Consider the following 18,361-nt stretch of genomic DNA (forward strand, 5'->3'; position numbering starts at 1 on the left):
CTGCTGGCTTATTTATTATGGCGTGACTGAGTTATTGGAGGGAAGTGTTTTTAATAGGAAAGTGAACACAAGAACAAGGGGACACAATCTGAAGTTAGTTGGGGGAAAGATCAGAAGCAACATGAGAAAATATTATTTTACTGAAAGAGTAGTAGATCCTTGGAACAAACTTCCAGCAGACGTGGTTGGTAAACCCACAGTAACTGAATTTAAACATGCCTGGGATAAACATCCATCCATCCTAAGATAAAATACAGAAAATAATATAAGGGCAGACTAGATGGACCATGAGGTCTTTTTCTGCCGTCAGACTTCTATGTTTCTATGTTTCTAACCTTGCGGAAGGGATAACGCGCATGTCATAAGAGTTGCCTCTTCTTGTCTTTTGCAAAGTCGACTCAAACCAACCTGAACTCTCTTTATTTTCCTCCCAGGCATTAATCAACGAACAGCTGCGCTTCATGAAAAAACTCTACTTTATTTCATTTGGAAGTGAGATCTCGGCGCTGTGGGAGGTACCACGCGCAGTCAATGGAGATCGGTAAGGTTTAGAACTTAGAACTGCTTTACGGTCACGCTGAACGTACCCTAATCGGCACACGTTATAGTGAAATTTCGTTGCGTACAGCTCTCAAAGGGTCACCACCTCCAATATACACCACAAAATAATAATCCTAATATGATTTGATTTCTTGTACCCCGTTTCCCCAAAAATAAGACGTACCCCGAAAGTAAGGCAGGTCAGAGGTTTTGCAGAATTTGATAATATAAGGCACCCCCCGAAAATAAGGCATAGTCAAGTTTACATACGGTACGGTGGAAAAACATACAGTACCATTCAAAGCTGTTCATAGTGGTACCGTAATAATGTGGAGTCCCCTGCTGGCCCCTTCCATCGCTTTGTACCGTCCAGTACAGCAGACACAGTCTGCTGCTGTCTCACCGCCATTACAGTCTCCACTACAGTGCGTAGACTGTAGCTCCTCTGGTGGCCGGAAGCTGCAATAGCGGGAGTATACTGTTGTACCATATAAGTGCCGTCGTTTGTGTGTGTGGGTGCCATACTGACAGGTACCGTACTGTAATCAGTGTACCGTACGGTACACTTTCTTTGGGGGTGTCAGCTTTTCTGCCTGTGAATTTGTCTTATTTGAGAAATATAAGGCACCCCCCGAAAATAAGACGTAGCACAACATTTGGAGCAAAAATTAATACAAGACAGTGTCTTATTTTCGGGGAAACACGGTATGTACCTGGACAATCATTAAGTGTTGTACCTTATGATTCTTAATGTATATTTTCTTTTATGTACACTGGGAGCATATACACCAAAGACAAATTCCTTGTGTGTTCGATCCATTCCATTCTATTCCATTCCATTCCATTCTACTCCACACCATTATATTCTATACTCTATTGTTCTGTTCTGTTCTGTTCTATTCTATTCTATTCCTTGATTGTTTCCTCATTGCTATTCCTCATTCCCTCGCTACTTCGCGGTTCATCCTTTGCGGATTCACTACTTCACGGGTTTTCAAAGGGGGCTTAAATCCATTAAATCCATTAATAATTTTAAGTCCATTAAAAATCCATAAAATTCTTCTACAGTCCTACTGCACTCTATTAAAGAAACTGGTAGGATATCTCATGTAGTTCCAGCTGAGAAACATTATAGAATGACTGTTTAATGCAAAGGGTGGGTTTTAAAAGTCCAAATACTCGTTAAATACATTAAAAAATATCTTTCCTCCACTTCACGGAACTTCGTTTTTCACGGGTGGTCTTGGAACGCATCCTCCGCGAAAATCGAGGGATCACTGTATTCTCCACTGTCCTCACCATTTTCTGTATGGACTTTCTACCCGAGGCACTTGCTGTCACCAAACCAAACATGCAGTTTGTTAAAATGCTCTCAATCATGCCTCTGTAAAAAGTGGCCAGGACGGCAGGAAAAAGATGTGCTCCCCTCATCCAATGCAACAAATGCAGACAACTGTTTGCATGCTTCACTAAGGGAAAAGTACTATTTGTTTAAAAATTCAGATTTATTTATTCATTCATTCATTCATTCATTCATTCATTCATTCATTCATTTATTTATTGGATTTGTATGCCGTCCCTCTCCGGAGACTCGGGGTGGCTAACAGCGACAATAAAACAGTGTACAATAGTAATCTGATATTAGAAATGATTAAAAATTCATTAATATAAAAACCAAACATAGATACATACATACCATGCATAGAATTGTAAAGGCCTAGGGGGAAAGAGGATCTCAATTCCCCCATGCCTGGCGGCAGAGGTGGGTTTTAAGGAGCTTACGAAAGGCAAGGAGGGTGGGGGCAGTTCTAATCTCTGGGGGGAGTTGGTTCCAGAGGGCAGGGGCCGCCACAGAGAAGGCTCTTCCCCTGGGTCCCGCCAAGCGACATTGTTTAGTTGACAGGACCCGGAGAAGGCCCACTCTGTGGGACCTAACTGGTCGCTGGGATTCATGCGGCAGAAGGCGGTCCCTGAGATAATCTGGTCCGGTGCCATGAAGGGCTTTATAGGTCATAACCAACACTTTGAATTGTGACCGGAAATTGATCGGCAACCAGTGCAGACTGCGGAGTGTTGGTGTGACATGGGCATTTTTGGGAAAGCCCATGATTGCTCTCGCAGCTGCATTCTGCACGATCTGGAGTTTCCGAACACTTTTCAAAGGTAGCCCCATGTAGAGAGTGTTACAGTAGTCGAGCCTCGAGGTGATGAGGGCATGAGTTTAAAATTCAGATTTGTGTTCCTCTCGCTGGAATCGTAGGTTGCCTGTTTTCCCTTTTAAAATTCCAGTGCATGCTTGCAGGAGTCACTTTTAGTAGAAGCTAAACCTCTATTGTTGTCATTATTCCGCTCTAATTTTATTGCCTAATTTTATCATGTCAGCGTTGCCATTCACTGGTTGATCTTTGCATTCGCTAATCCACATTACTGGTTGACTTTCAACATTTTAATTGTTTGGAATTGCTTGTTTTGAGACGTGCTTTGTCGAGAGGCTCATCACTATTATCATTAAACCCCAAAGGAAAAAATAACGCAGTTTAATTGCTCTGTAGAACTCCGGGCTTGTGGTCTAAATTGGCATGCAGTAAAATTTACTTTCCTTCCCCCTTCCCTCCCTCCCCCCAGAATAAATGAAGCCAGACAGTGGGTCCAGGAGCTCAAACCCACCAGAGGCTGTAATTTGCTGAAAGCTTTAAAGAAAGTCCTGGAAATGAGAGAATTGGATTCACTGGTGATCATAATAGGAACCTGGTAGGTCCCCTGTTGAAAGGCAAATGTTGGCTTTGGTTTAAATATGCAGGTAGTCCTCAACTTACAACTTGAGCCCAAAATTTCCGCTACTGTTAAATGGATTTTGCCTCTTTTTATGACTTTTCTTGATACAGTTGTTATTATTATTATTGATATTGACATTAATTGTTCTGCCTGGCCGCAGGCCATCCAGAAACAAAGGAATTAACCAAACACACACACACACTCGTAGGCTTGTAAAAAGGAAGCAAAGAGGTTCTCTTTATGTACAGAAAATTGCAAGCCTCGGCGTTTGCCGGAGTAATGTTAGTTTATGAGTCCAAAGGGTCAGAGTTAATCACTCAAGTCAGCACAGAAGTCTTTCTGGCTTACGTCAGCCAAATTAACTCACGGCTTGAATGTCAGAATGTCCAAAGATATCCACAGCAAACACGAAACCATAAATTCATCAAAGTTTTTCTCCAAAAACTGAACGATAAACTCCCACACCGTCATCTGTAAACCTCCCCTTTTTCAAGGCTGCAGCAGCGTCATTAATTCTTAGCACCTGTGACTTAGAATCTGGTTCTGTGTTTGCGCAGCTGCTCTTGGTGTCCCAACATTCTCCTGACCCGAACATTGAGAATAGGATCGTTCATTAAGTCCTCGCCGTCTGATTCAGAGGAAACTCTGGCTGGAGATCTGACCGGCTCCATTTCCCTCTCTTCGTCTCCAACTCTTTCCTCATCCCTTTCTCCTTCTGATTCACTGTCTGATTCCTCCTCCAGCCAGACGGGTCTTCTGTGATCAGACGGCTCCCACTCCTCTGAGTCCAAATCGGCAACCATGGGACCTGGCCTGAAGCCAACCACAAAATTAATATTGATATTAATACAGTGATACCTCATCTTACAAACCCCTCATCATACAAACTTTTCGAGAATACAAACCCGGGGTTTAAGATTTTTTTGCCTCTTCTTACAAACTATTTTCACCTTACAAACCCACCGCTGCTGCTGGGATGCCCCGCCTCCGGGCTTCCGTTGTCAGCAAAGCACCCGTTTTTGCGCTGCTTGGATTCCCCTGAGGCTCCCCTCCATGGGAAACCCTACCTCCGGACTTCTGTGCTTTTGTGATGCTGCAGGGGCATCCCAGCAGCGCAAAAACGGACGCTTCGCTGGCAATGGAAGTCCGGAGGGGGGTTTCCCAGCGAGGGGAGCTTCAGTGAAATCGCAGCATCGCAAAAACACAGAGGTCCGGAGGTGGGGTTTCGAGGACTTTGGGTTTTTTGCGATGCTGTGATTTCACTGATGCTCCCTTCGCTGGGAAACCCCACCTCCGGACTTCCATTGCCAGCGAAGTGCTCGGCTTTACGATGCTGGGATTCCCCTCCAGGGATTCCCCTGCAGCATTGCAAAAACACAGAATTCCAGAGGTGGGGTTTCCCATGGAGGGGAGCCTCAGGGGAATCCCAACAGTGCAAAAACGGGCGCTTCGGCTGGCAAAATGGGTGAATTTTGGGCTTGCACGCATTAATCTCTTTTCCATTGATTCCTATGGGAAACATTGTTTCATCTTACAAACTTTTCACCTTAAGAACCAATTAAGTTTGTAAGACAAGGTATCATTGTATTTACATGGGCATTGACATTAATATTAATATTAATTTTTGCGACCTTTCGACGTGCAAAGTCTGTGGTGAAGCCCGATTCACTTAATGACTACGTGGCTAATTTAACAACCGCAGCTAAGATAAATTGTGGGCTTGATTGTGGTCGTAAATTGAGGACCGCCTGCATTCTTTAGTTTTTGATGACCGTTCTCTCTTTCTGAATGCCATAACGATAGCTTATTCTTCTCTCCCAACCCATTCCTTTCTCCTTTCTCGTTTTCCAAAACAGTCCGGATCAGGCTCCAGAAATCCTGTCCGATTACATTCAACAGTGCACGGCAGCAAGGCATTTCCTGCTTCACACTGTGGCGTACAACTTCGGTAGCGAGGCTCCTCCTGTGAGTCTCCGGGTTGCGGGAAGGGAAGCATAGATCAGAAGTCCCAAAGGTGCTTTGTCAGGAGGGGACTGGGCTCTCTCGGTTCTTTTCTTGTTTGAAGACATTTTGCTCTTCATCCAAGATGCTTCTTCCGCTCTTGCTGGATTCTATCTATCTATCTATCTATCTATCTATCTATCTATCTATCTATCTATCTATCTATCTATCTATCTATCTATCTATCTATCTATCTACCTATCTACCTACCTACCTACCTACCTATATAATCAATCAATCTATCTATCTATCTATCTATCTATCTATCTATCTATCTATCTATCTATCTAATCTATCTAATCTATCTATCTATCTATCTATCTATCTATCTATCTAATCTATCTATCTATCTATCTATCTATCTAATCTATCTATCTATCTATCCTATCTAATCTATCTATCTATCTATCTATCTATCTATCTATCTATCTATCTATCTATCTATCTATCTATCTATCTAGAAACATAGAAACATAGAAACATAGAAGCCTGACGGCAGAAAAAGACCTCATGATCCATCTAGTCTGCCCTTATACTATTTCCTGTATTTTATCTTACAATGGATCTATGTTTATCCCAGGCATGTTTAAATTCAGTTACTGTGGATTTACCAACCACGTCTGCTGGAAGTTTGTTCCAAGGATCTACTACTCTTTCAGTGAAATAATATTTCCTCATGTTGCTTTTGATCTTTCCCCCAACTAACTTCAGATTGTGTCCCCTTGTTCTTGTGTTCACTTTCCTATTAAAAACTATCTATCTATCTATCTATCTATCTATCTATCTATCTATCTATCTATCTATCTATCTTATTTATTTGTCAAACAATTATAAGATGGTAATTTGTACAAATAAAACATTAGATAAGTAATGACAGAACATTAAAATGATAGAAGTAACTCTTTGCTTAGCGACAAAGATGAGTTTTTAAACTTTTTCGGAAGGCAAGGAGGAAGGGGGCAGCGTGAATCTCCGGGGGGGGGAGCTGATTCCAGAGGGCCGGGGCCCCCACAGAGAAGGCTCTTCCCCTAGGCCCCGCCAGCTGGCATTGTCTGGCTGATGGGACCCCGAGGAGGCCAACTCTGTGGGACCTCACCGGGCGCTGGGATTCGTGCAGCAAAAGGCTGTGCTCTTTGGGATGAACACCCTTCGAATGGTGGAGGAGTATGAATGGATTGGGGGGGGGGGAGGTGTAGAACCGTTCGTGCTTCAGCTTAAAATGCAGACAATACAGACTCATCCTCAACAGCAGGGGTAGGCAAACTTGGCTCGTCTATGACTTGTGGACTTCAACTCCCAGAATTCCCAAGCTAGCATGATTGGCTGAGGAATTCTGGGAGTTGAAGTCCACAAGTCATAGACGAGCCAAGTTTGCCTACCCCTGCTCAACGGCTTGCCCCTGTCTTCAACTGTGAAGGGACAACATCCTGCAGCCAAGAAGGCTCCACATACATGTCCCCTCCTCAGGTGACCCAGATGCAGTGATGGGCTTCCTCTGGTGCATGCACACCATTCATACAGTTTGGCCATGAAAGATATACAATTCATGGCCCCCAGGCCTGCTGGCATAGCCAGGTCTTTGTGGCCTTACGGAAGGCGAGTAGGGTGGGAGCAATACGGACATCATAAATTACCTATCAATTAATTACAATTTATTGATGGATGGATGGATTGGATTGGATTTATATGCCACCCCTCTCCGAGGACTCGGGGCGGCTTACAAGATATAAAAAACAATGCAACATCCTAATCCAATTAATTTTACACAATTAGTCTAAAACCCAGAAGTATTAAAATAAGACATTGCCATTCACACAACAAATGTACACTACATTCGTTGGCCAGGGGGCTAAGGTTTAATAGCCCCAAACCTGGCAGCATAAATGAGTCTTGAGACTCTTGCAGAAGGCAAGGAGGGTGGGGGCAGTGCTGATTCCAGAGGGCCGGGGCCCCCACAGAGAAGGCTCTTCCTCTAAGTCCCGCCAAGTGATATTGTCTAGTTGACGGGACCTGGAGAAGGCCAACTCTGTGGGACCTGACCGGTTGCTGGGCCTCATGCGGTAGAAGGAGGTCCCCGAGGTAATCTGGTCCGATGCCATGTAGGGCTTTGTAGGTCAAAACCAACACTTTGAATTGCGTCCGGAAACCAATCGGCAGCCAATGCAGTCCGCGGAGTGCTGGAGAAACATGGAGATGCCTTGGAAGGCCCATAACTGCTCCCGCGGCTGCATTCTGGACGCTTTGAAGTTTCCCTGTCCTCTTCACAGGTAGCCCCATGTAGAAAGAATGCACTTTATAAAACAGAATTATTGTTCAGAGGGAAACAGCCGCCGACTTCCCTTGAATTTAATCCATTTTTAGGCCGTGGTCAAAAGCTTGGCGGAAGATCTGAAGGGCCATTACCATTGCTACTCGGAAAAAATTGAGGTAGGTTTTTAAAAAAAAAAATTTTTATTGAATTTTTAAAGAAAGACCAACGAAGACATACAACATTGAACACTCAAGGAGCCGCCATTGCTCCGCTTATCTTAGAAGTCTAACTACTGCAAAAAAGAAAAACCTAACTATAGTCAGATCAATAGAAAAATAACATACATTCATATTTAATAAATTTAATTCTATATGTTAATTTAATTACTTTGTCTATAAAATGCTTATTCAAAAAATATAATATACAGTAGTAGGTTTTTCGACTCAAGGCACATTACTTCGTATCGCAATGGACGTGCCTGCGTCACACTGTAAAAATGTCCTTTTACACACTAAAGCCTGGGACGGTGAGCAAATGGCCAAACGGGCAAACCGGAAGTTCAAAAAACCCGGATTTCCTGTTTACCCGTTATGTCGTTTTTCACACTCTGGAGCTGCGGTCCCCAAACTACGGCCCGGGGGCCGGATGCGGCCCGGTGAAGCAATTTATCCGGCCCGCGGCAGCACACGAGATTTTACCTGGAGCCTGGCATTGGAGAGATAGAGTGAGTGTGAGAGAGAAAGAAATCAAGAGAGAGAGAGAGAAAGGAAGAAAGAAAGAGGGAGAGATAGAGAGAGAAAGGAAGAGGGAGAAATAGAAAGAGAATGAGTGAGAGAGAAAGAAAGAAAGAGAGAGAAAGAGGGACAGAGAGAAGAGAAAGAAAGAAAGGAATAGAGAGGGAGAGAGAAAGGAAGTGGGAGAGATACAAAGAAAGTGAGTGAGAGAAAGAGAAAGTGAGAGAGAGTGAGAGAGAGAGAGAAAAAAAAAGGAGAGGAAGGAAGAGAGAGAGAAAGAAAGAAAGAGAAAACCCGGCAAGGAGTTGGGGACTTGCTCCACTTCGCTTCCTCCTCCTCCCTCAAGGCGGCGGCATTAAGAAAACCGCAGTTTTTTAATATTCCGGCCCTCCAACAGTCTGAGGGACAGTGAACTGGCCCCCTGTGTAAAAAGTTTGGAGACCCCTGCTCTGGAGGCTTCAGGGAAGCTTCATGCGCCTACGTCACATTGGAGAAATGGCCCTCTGCACACATGCAGAAGCCTCATGCGCAGAAGGTTCTTTGCCTACTACTTTTGAAGAGCGTCAACCAGAGGACCAATTCGGGGTGTGGTCAATTGCCCGTCATTGCCGGTTTGTCAAGCAGGGACAAATTTCCACCACCGGTTCGGGCAAACCAGTCCGAACTGACACCAATCTACCAGTGGGTTATTTTAAAGCAGGAATGTGCTGTTTGAACCTCTAGGACTTCCTGTGGTCTCTCAATTTTTCCAAATATATTTGAATTGTGATTTTATATTTTTTTTAAAGTGCCCAGAAGGAAAGATGATATGGGGAGTCCTCGACTTATAACAGTCCGTTTAATGACCGTTCGAAGTTACGGCGGCCATGGGAAAAAAGTTGACTTATGACCACCTTTCACCCTTCTGATCACTGCAGCATCCCCCATGGTCACGTGATCAGAGTTCAGATGCTTGGCCACTGGTTCATACTTACAATGGTTGCAGCGTCCTGGGATCGCGTGATTCCCTTTTGCGACCTCTGGACAAGCAAAGTCCACGGGGAAGCCACAGTTAATAACCATGTTGCTAATTTTTCAACTGCAGGGATTCACTTAACAATTGTGGCAAGAAAGGTTGTAAAACGGGGCAAAACCCAATTAAGAAATTTTTCATTTAACATAACTTTTGGGCTCAATTGTCATAAATCAAGGACTACCTGTAATTTTTCTCTCCCTCCCTCTCCCTTTCTCCCTCCTTCTCCTCTCTCCCTTCCTCTCCCTCCCTCTCTCTCCCACTCTCTCTCTTCCTCTCTTCCCGCTCTCCCTGCTTATTGCCCTCCCTCCTCTTGTCTCCCTCTGTCCCTCTCCCTTCCTCCCTCTCTCTCCCTCTTCCTCCCCCCTCTCTCCCTCCCTCTCCCTTTCTCCATCTCCCTCCCTCTCCTCCCTCTCTTCCTCTCCCTCCCACTCTCTCCCTTCCTCTCTTCCCGCTCTCCCTTACTGCCCTCCCTCCTCTTGTCTCCCTTTGTCCCTCTCCCTCCCTCCCTCTCTCTCCCTTCCTCCCCCCTCTCTCTCCTCCCTCTCTCCCTCCCTCTCCCTTTCTCCCTCCCTCTCCCTCTTCTTCCCTCCCTTCCTCTCCCTCCCACTCTCTCCCTTCCTCTATTCCTGCTTACTGCCCTCCCTCCCCTTGTCTCCCTCTGTCCCTCTCCCTCCCTTCCTCCCTTTCTCTCCCTCTCTCCCTCCCTCTCCCTTTCTCCCTCCCTCTCCCTCCCTCCCTTCCTCTCCCTCCCACTCTCTCCCTTCCTCTCTTCCCGCTCTCCCTGCTTACTGCCCTCCCTCCCCTTGTCTCCCTCTGTCCCTCTCCCTCCCTTCCTCCCCCCTCTCTCTCCTTCCTACCGCCCTCCCTGTCTCCCTCTGTCTCTCTCACCATTTGGCATCCTCTAACCAGAGTTGTCACAGCACAGATATTCATCTGGTTCTTTCTGAGCGGCAGAAAGCAGACAGCTTGCTCAAGGTCGTGAACGAGATCTACGAGGGCAAGATGCGCGATTCGCTTTTCAATTTAGTGACAAATGTAAGTCCCCGATTCCTTTTAGATTAGAGGCTTCGTTTGTGTGCCCGTAGCCCAGGGTTAGGAAATCCCCATAATCATTATATTTACTTGTGTCGCTTCCTTATCTCAAATGTGGTACACGGGACCAATATACAATGTATTTTATTCAAAAAAAATGTTACATTTCTTATTTATTGCCTTTGTCTTACATATCGGATGGGCAGTACAGTATATCTAGTGATGGTGAACCTTTTGGGGTTTGCGTGCCAAAAGAGTGTGTGCGTGCGCATGCCAGCGCACACATGTTTGCCCACGCCCATTTCCTCCCCTTTATGCATTCGTGCACACACACACACTCTTGCTGCTCCCTGCACATGCGCACACTTGTCACTGAAGCCTGGGATGGTGAACAAATGGCCAAACCGGAAGTTTGGAAAAAGGGACTTCCGGTTTGCCCGCGGTGCTGTTTTTCGCACTCCAGAGGCTTCAGTAGTTGACTACAGTAATACCTCGTCTTACAAACCTAATTGGTTCCCGGGGGAGGTTCGTAAGATGAAAAGTTCGTAAGATGAAACATTGTTTCCCATAGGAAACAATGTAAAATCAATTAATCCGTGCAACGGGAAAAAAAACACGCAAAAAACCGACGACGACGGGCTGTCGCTTTTTGAAACAGCCAGGGGGCTTCTCAGCGTCTTCCTGAACCCGAACGCCAAACCCAAACTTCCGGGTTCGGCGTTCGGGAGGCCGCCGATAAGCCCCCCGGCTGTTTTAAAAGGTGGCAGCCGGGCGGCAGGGCTTCTCGGCGGCCTCCCGAACCCGAACTTTTGCCGAACGTCCGGGTTCGGCATTCAGGAGGCCGCTGAGAAGCCCCGCCGCCTGGCTGTCACCTTTTGAAACAGCCGGGGGGCTTCTTGGTGGCCTCCCGAACCGAACCCGGAAGTTCGGGTTTGGCGTTCGGGTTCAGGAGGATGCTGAGAAGCCCGCCGGCTGTTTCAAAAAGCGACAGCCGAGCGGCGGGGCTTCTTGGCAGCGGCGGCGGCGGGTTCGTAAGAAGGAAAAAGTTTGTAAGAAGAGGCAAAAAATTTCTGAACCCCGGGTTCATATCTCGGGTTGTTCGTAAGACGAGGGGTTCGTATCATGAGGTACCACTGTATTGAAAAGGAACAAGAACACCCTGTTTTTTACAGCGGGCTTGTCGACTCTGTCTCTGCTTAGAGTTCAACGGAACACGTAAAGTCGCCATCTCTGGTACAGCTGTCCAAACCCTTCCAGCACGAGCGCCTTCTTGCAATCCAGACCCCCAACTTCTTGGACAAATCCTCTGCGGAATGGTTAAAAACCAACGGATTGCGAGGTAAGGCACAACCCCGAGGTGCCCCTCTGAAACAGTGCCAGTTCGGACCAGTGGCTAGACTCGGGTTTCTTTTTTTTTAACCTTCCTGCAGCCAAGAAACTCAGCCTTTACCAAGTCTTAGCACCCAACGCTTTCTCGCCCGTGGAAGAATTTGTGCCAGTCCTTCGAAAAACGGTCTCGTCCAAGCTGCACGGGGTAAGTCTAGGGGGAACCGATTGGGTTCGCTTGTGGAGGGATTGTGGGAATTGCTCATTCCTGGGATGGAGTAAGCAGGGAATCCCAAGAAGATACCATCCAGTAAACATGGGCAGGTTTGATCTGAACTTTTTTCATCCAGAACAGCTGGATATAGCCCCATGAATCCACCTAATGAGGACCCGGATTGTGGGGGCAGTAGGCTGGCTCTGTTAAAAAGTGCTATTGCTAACATATTGTAAGTTGCCCTGAGTCAAAGGAGAAGGGCGGCATAAAAATTGAATGAATGAATGAATGAATGAACGAACTTATTTATTTATTTATTTATTTATTTATTTATTTGATTGATTGATTGATTGATTGATTGATTGATTGATTTGTATGCCACCCCTGTCCGTAGACTCGGGCTGGCTAACAACAGTGGTAAAAACAACATGTGACAATCCAATACTAAAACCCTTATTTTAAAAACCAATCATACATACAAACATACCATACATAAATTGTAGAAGCCTAGGGGGAAAGAATATCTCAGTTCCCCCATGCCTGAAGGCAGAGGTGGGTTTTAAGGAGCTTGCGAAAGGCAAGAAGAGTGGGGGCTATTCTAATCTCTGGGGGGAGTTGGTTCCAGAGGGCCGGGGCCGCCACAGAGAAGGCTCTTCCCCTGGGGCCCGCCAAACAACATTGTTTAGTTGACGGGACCCGGAGAAGGCCCACACTGTGGGACCTAACTGGTTGCTGGGATTCGTGTGGCAGAAGGCGGTCCCTGAGATATTCTGGTCCGATGCCATGAAGGGCTTTATAGGTCATAACCAACACTTTGAATTGTGACCGGAAACTGATCAGCAACCAATGCAGACTCTGGAGTGTTGGTGTAACATGGGCATATTTAGGGAAGCCCATGATTGCTCTCGCAGCTGCATTCTGCACGATCTGAAGTTTCCGAACACTTTTCAAAGGTAGCCCCATGTACAGAGCGTTACAGTGTAATATATGTAATATAGAATGATAGTAAGCTCTTATCTAAATTCTACAATACAGTTCTCAACTTACAACAGTTCATTCATGTATTCATTTGTGCAATTTATATGCCACCCAACTCCAATTGGACTCTGGGGGGCTTTCAAAATAACGACGACTAAAAAACAGTATAAAAAATATAAGTTACACTAACAACAAGAGCAAAAGACAATCTAAAAATGCATTAATAACCCTTAACACCATACATACTCTCAATCATTGGTGATCCCAGGCCCGCCAGAAAGTCTTAACGGCTTTCTGGAAGACCGGTAGGGTGGGGATAACGCGGATCTCCGGAGGCAGTTGGCTCCAAAGTATCGGAGCTGCCACAGAGAAGGCCCTTTGTGATGCTCAATCTTAATGAACATAATGAACTCAATCTGTATAGTCTGGAGGACAGAAGGAAAAGGGGAGACATGATCGAAACATTTAAATATCTTAAAGGGTTAAATAAGGTTCAGGAGGGAAGTGTTTTTAATAGGAAAGTGAACACAAGGACAAGGGGACACAATCTGAAGTTAGTTGGGGGAAAGATCAGAAGCAACATGAGAAAATATTATTTCACTGAAAGAGTAGTAGATCCTTGGAACAAACTTCCAGCAGACGTGGTCGGTAAATCCACAGTAACTGAATTTAAACATGCCTGGGATAAACATATATCCATCCTAAGATAAAATACAGAAAATAGTATAAGGGCAGACTAGATGGACCATGAGGTCTTTTTCTGCCGTCAGACTTCTATGTTTCTATGTTTCTATGCTGTGCTGTACTCTTTGTTGCAGAAAGCCATGATGCAGTTTGAATGGCACGATGGGACCACGAAAAACATCCACGTCGATCCTCCAATATTATACGACTACCAGGTGAATAAATTGCACATTGTGCCCTAACCACAGGTGAAATCCAGCTGGTTCTCATCAGCTCATCCGAACCGCTAGTAAATTGTTCAGGCAGTTCGGAGAACCGGTTAAAAATAAAGTGCGAGAGAGGGGTGTTTTTTTCTCACTCTCCCTTCAGTCAGTAACTCCACTTAACAGTTACTTGGGAAGAGGTGTGATTCTGTGTCGGTTTTGTTCTGGACCTGGACTGGGATCTGGCTGGCTGCTCCAATAATAAGAGCTTTACAGGCTTGTAATTTTCAAAACCACATTTCTTTTATTTTTCCTTCTACATTGGATTTACAGAAATGCATTCCAATCTCGCAGACTAAACTATGAAGTTATAATTCTTCCTAAAATAACAGGCTGTCTACTTCAAAACATCTTATCTCTGGTTTAGGTTCACGCTACTAAAAGACAGTTTTATTATGTAATATAAACACTCACTTATCTGGAGAAACAGCATATGTCTCCATATTGTTTCTAGCACTTTGAAGGAAGCATTTATCTCTTCCGGTCAATTCCGGATGTGATGTAATTAATTAATTTACACACTCTGAATAGCATATTAAAACCTCTTCACCCCCAGTTCATTTTTTTCTTTAATCTTCGAAGTTTTGCACTTAACCAAGGACTCTTCTCAACACCCCCAGTATCTGAAGCATTATTACTTTCCATACTTTCGTCAGATGGACGTTCTATCAATTTCTCGCCACCACTAGTCTCCTTCTCCATATCTCTTAAATCAGAGTAATTTACAGCTTCTACATCATCTTCATCTTCTGAATCTGACAATTCCAAAGGCAGACGGGGAACACACACAACAGGTTTAGAGTTTTTTAAAGACCCAGTTGCAACAAGCTTCTTCCTAAAATGTTGGCATTGTCAACGAGCCTGTAGCTTCGGTTGATGTCTTTTCTTCCTTGGCTTCACAGAAACAACTCGGGCACACGGTGAAAATGTACGAGAGGCGCATTGATTGGCTGTCTCTTTCCAGCAGAAGAGTTTGGGGAACGGTTTGTGAAAAAAGGTACCAAGTTTGGACTTTTGAACCATCCATTTCAGACGCCTTCTTGCCTTTTATTTCTACGTCTATCCATTTCTCTTGATCAATCCCTTTTCAATCCTGGCGCATGTGCTAAAATAATAATAATTATTATTTATTTATTTATTTTAATGTATAACACATCTGGTTTCAACCAACGGGTAAACATTATGGGAGTAGAAATGAAGGAAGCATACTCAACGGTTAAACAGAGGTAGAGAACTTAAGGATGACATGACTTGCTTTATGACCATGGTAAAATGGTCAAAAATTAAGTCGGTGACTCTGACAGAGTTATACTTTCGGAAGATAGCCAGCCCAACCAGCTAACCAGCCCAACCAGCTAACCAACCCAACCAGCCAGCCACAGACCAATAGATATGGAGTTTTGTTGAAGTCTTCAATGAAACACGGCAGCAGTAGGAAGTCTTGGAAAAATATATTCACTTCTTGTTTACACTACACTCTATAGTCTATCTTTACTATACATACACCACACTAGTAGATCTCTACAACTATCTCAATGATAATAACTCACAGGATCCAACAGATCGACACAGCAACTTCAGAGCACACTTCACACAGAACAGGATCAGAGAGCAGAGAGAGAAACACTAGAGAAACACTGCATATTCAAATATTTATCACCCAATGAGGTTGCTACATGCTTAATTGCCTCAGAATGACTCAGCATTCTGTACGTAAGCCTTCCTTCCGCATTGAGATATTACCTCAGGATATTGCTTAATCCTGACAGACTTGTCTTACGATCGCACCAGCTTGTGATGGAAGCGAAAACCTTTTTTCGTTTCAAAAGCAAAAACGGATGCTAGAACTTGATTCCGGGTGGCATTCCATGTCTAAACATGGTATCAGTTTCCGGTCACAATTCAAAGTGTTGGTCATGACCTTTAAAGCCCTACATGGCAATGGACCAGATTACCTCCGGAACCGCCTGCTACCGCATGAATCCCAGCGACCGATAAGGTCCCACAGAGTTGGCCTTCTCCGGGTCCCATCGACTAAACAATGTTGTTTGGCCGGCCCCAGGGGAAGAGCCTTCTCTGTGGCGGCCCTGGCCCTCTGGAACCAATTCCCCCCGGAGATTAGAACTGCCCCCACCCTCCCTGTCTTTCGTAAACTACTCAAGACTCACTTATGCCGCCAGGCATGGGAGAGTTAAGATATTCCTTCCCCCTAGGCCATTACAAGTTATGCATGGTATGTCTGTGTGTATGTTTGGTTTTATAATAGGGGTTTTTAGTTGTTTTTATTATTGGATTGTACATGTTGTGTTTATTATTGTTGTTTGTCGCCCCGAGTCTGCGGAGAGGGGCGGCATACAAATCCAATAAATTATTATTATTATTATTATTATCATTATTATCATTATTATCATTATTATCATTATTATCATTATTATCATTATTATCATTATTATCATTATTATCATTATTATCATTATTATCATTATTATCATTATTATCATTATTATCATTATTATCATTATTATCATTATTATCATTATTATCATTATTATTATTATTATTATTATTATTATTATTATTGCTTGCTGTTTTTTAAAAATTGAGCTTTTTTGGTGCCCGGGGAAAAAAACACATGAAATGTTGCCCAGAAGCAAGGGGGGGGGGGAAATTGTCTCAAAAGCAAAAACAGATGCTGGACATTGATCCGGGGTGGAATTCCATGTCTTAAAATGGTATTGCTTTCTGTTTTTAAAAATTGAGCTTTTTTTGGTGCCCGGGGGATGTTTCCCAAATCTCGATAAATTCCCTAAAATTGAGTAAAAGTGATTTTTCTTTGGGCAACAACTCAGAAAGCCATGACCCCATTTCAACAGTGATATTTAAAGAAGTGCTTCCTGTTTTTCCCTAATGAGGGGGGGGGGGAACCCTGCTTTGGAAGCACTACAATAAACCATGAATCGGGGTTTATCTTTTACCTTGGAAAAGAAGGGAACCCAATGCAAGAAAAATTAACATGAGTCTGAATCCAGTCCTTGAAAAAAAAGAGAGAGGAAATGTTAACAGCTTTTGGTTTTTCATTTTAGGGTGGTGATCCTCGTAGACATCTCCAAAACGAATACCGCTTACATCTTTCATATACAACACTCTTTGCGCCTTTTGCTGGAGGAGCAAATGGCAAACAAGACCCTGTTCAACATCCTGGCGTAAGCGGCTTTTGTTTTTTCCTTTGATCATTTTTTAATTACCATATTATGGGACTATAAGATGCCCCGGTGTATAAGACACACCAAGATTTCAAAGTGGAAGCAGGGGGAAAAAGGTTTTGTCCCTCCAGCCCCCAAGAGCACTTAGCTGGCCTCCCAAACTCTCTGTGCACTCTGTTTTTCGCAAAAATGGACTCGTTTTTCACCCACATTTTTTGCAAAAAATGGGGAACATGGAGGGTTTGGGACCAGTGTTGGGCAAACCGAACTTGCACAGTTCGGGCTCGTGCCGAACTTTGCAGTGTTCGGCATCCCGAACCCGAACTTTTTTAAAAGTTTGGGTTTGGGTTCGGCATTCGCTCGAACACCGCGAAGAGCCACCACCTGGGAGGAGATTGGGGAATCCCACGATGGGATTCCAGGGGCGGGGCTTTGACGTCACAGAGACTCCTTCCTGGCCGGCTGAAACGGGGAGTTGAGGAGGAAATCAACCCACGGGCCAGGAAGTAGTCTCCGTGACGTCAAAGCCCCGCCCCCGGAATCCCATCGTGGGATTCCCCACCTTTTTTCCTTCCTTTTATTTTTACGGAAAAGGACAAGCAAAAGGAGGTGGGGAATCCCAGGATGGGATTCCAGGGGCGGGGCTTTGATGTCACAGAGACTCTTACCTGGCCCGTGGCCTCAACTCCCCGTTTCGTCCAGCCAGGAAGGAGTCTCCGTGACATCAAAGCCCCGCCCCCGGAATCCCATCGTGGGATTCCCCACCTCCTTTTGCTTGCTTGTTTATTTTTAGGAAAAAGGACGCCGTAATGGCGCTGCTGCTGTTCGGGTTTGGGTTCAGCGAACTTACTCGAACTCCACTGCCAAGTTCGGGTAACTTCACCGAACCCATTTTGTTGGGTTTGCCCAACACTATTTGGGACGCCTGCAGAGTACTCCTGGGGGCTGGGAGAGGAAGAGTGAGTTTTATTCCAAAGAAGTGATTTTTCGCGACTTGGATTTTTACCAGAGACCCGAGAGCAGAACAGAAGTGGTGGCAGTGGGAGGCTCTGCCCACCCACCCGCACATTGCCATTTTAGAAACATAGAAACATAGAAGACTGACGGCAGAAAAAGACCTCATGATCCATCTAGTCTGCCCTTATACTATTTCCTGCATTTTATCTTAGGATGGATATATGTTTATCCCAGGCATGTTTAAATTCAGTGACTCTGGATTTACCAACCACGTGTGCTGGAAGTTTGTTCCAAGGATCTACTACTCTTTCAGTAAAATAATATTTTCTCACGTTGCTTCTGATCTTTTCCCCCAACTAACTTCAGATTGTGTCCCCTTGTTCTTGTG

The 18,361-nt window shown here is 44.7% G+C and overlaps 1 protein-coding gene across 9 annotated transcripts in view; it reads left to right on the forward strand.

Annotated features, from left to right (window-relative positions):
• Positions 1–18,361, forward strand: part of VWA3A (von Willebrand factor A domain containing 3A) — a 72,251-nt gene that overhangs the window by 8,802 nt on the left and 45,088 nt on the right. For 8 of the 9 annotated variants that reach the window (XR_011559854.1, XR_011559859.1, XR_011559857.1 and 5 more), the window contains exons 7-16: positions 435–541; positions 3,166–3,291; positions 5,172–5,280; positions 7,678–7,743; positions 10,226–10,351; positions 11,549–11,687; positions 11,779–11,882; positions 13,685–13,765; positions 14,716–14,810; positions 16,897–17,016. Coding sequence is in view for 3 of the 9 variants with exons in the window: in XM_070761192.1 (XP_070617293.1) it covers positions 435–541; positions 3,166–3,291; positions 5,172–5,280; positions 7,678–7,743; positions 10,226–10,351; positions 11,549–11,687; positions 11,779–11,882; positions 13,685–13,765; positions 14,716–14,810; positions 16,897–17,016 (1,073 nt within the window). In the remaining 6 variants the exon portion in view is untranslated. The remainder of the gene's footprint in view (positions 1–434; positions 542–3,165; positions 3,292–5,171; positions 5,281–7,677; positions 7,744–10,225; positions 10,352–11,548; positions 11,688–11,778; positions 11,883–13,684; positions 13,766–14,715; positions 14,811–16,896; positions 17,017–18,361) is intronic. The other variant, XM_070761193.1, reaches the window with a different exon arrangement.

This window comes from Erythrolamprus reginae, chromosome 9 (genome assembly GCF_031021105.1).
Source record: "Erythrolamprus reginae isolate rEryReg1 chromosome 9, rEryReg1.hap1, whole genome shotgun sequence".
Lineage (NCBI taxonomy): Eukaryota > Metazoa > Chordata > Lepidosauria > Squamata > Dipsadidae > Erythrolamprus > Erythrolamprus reginae.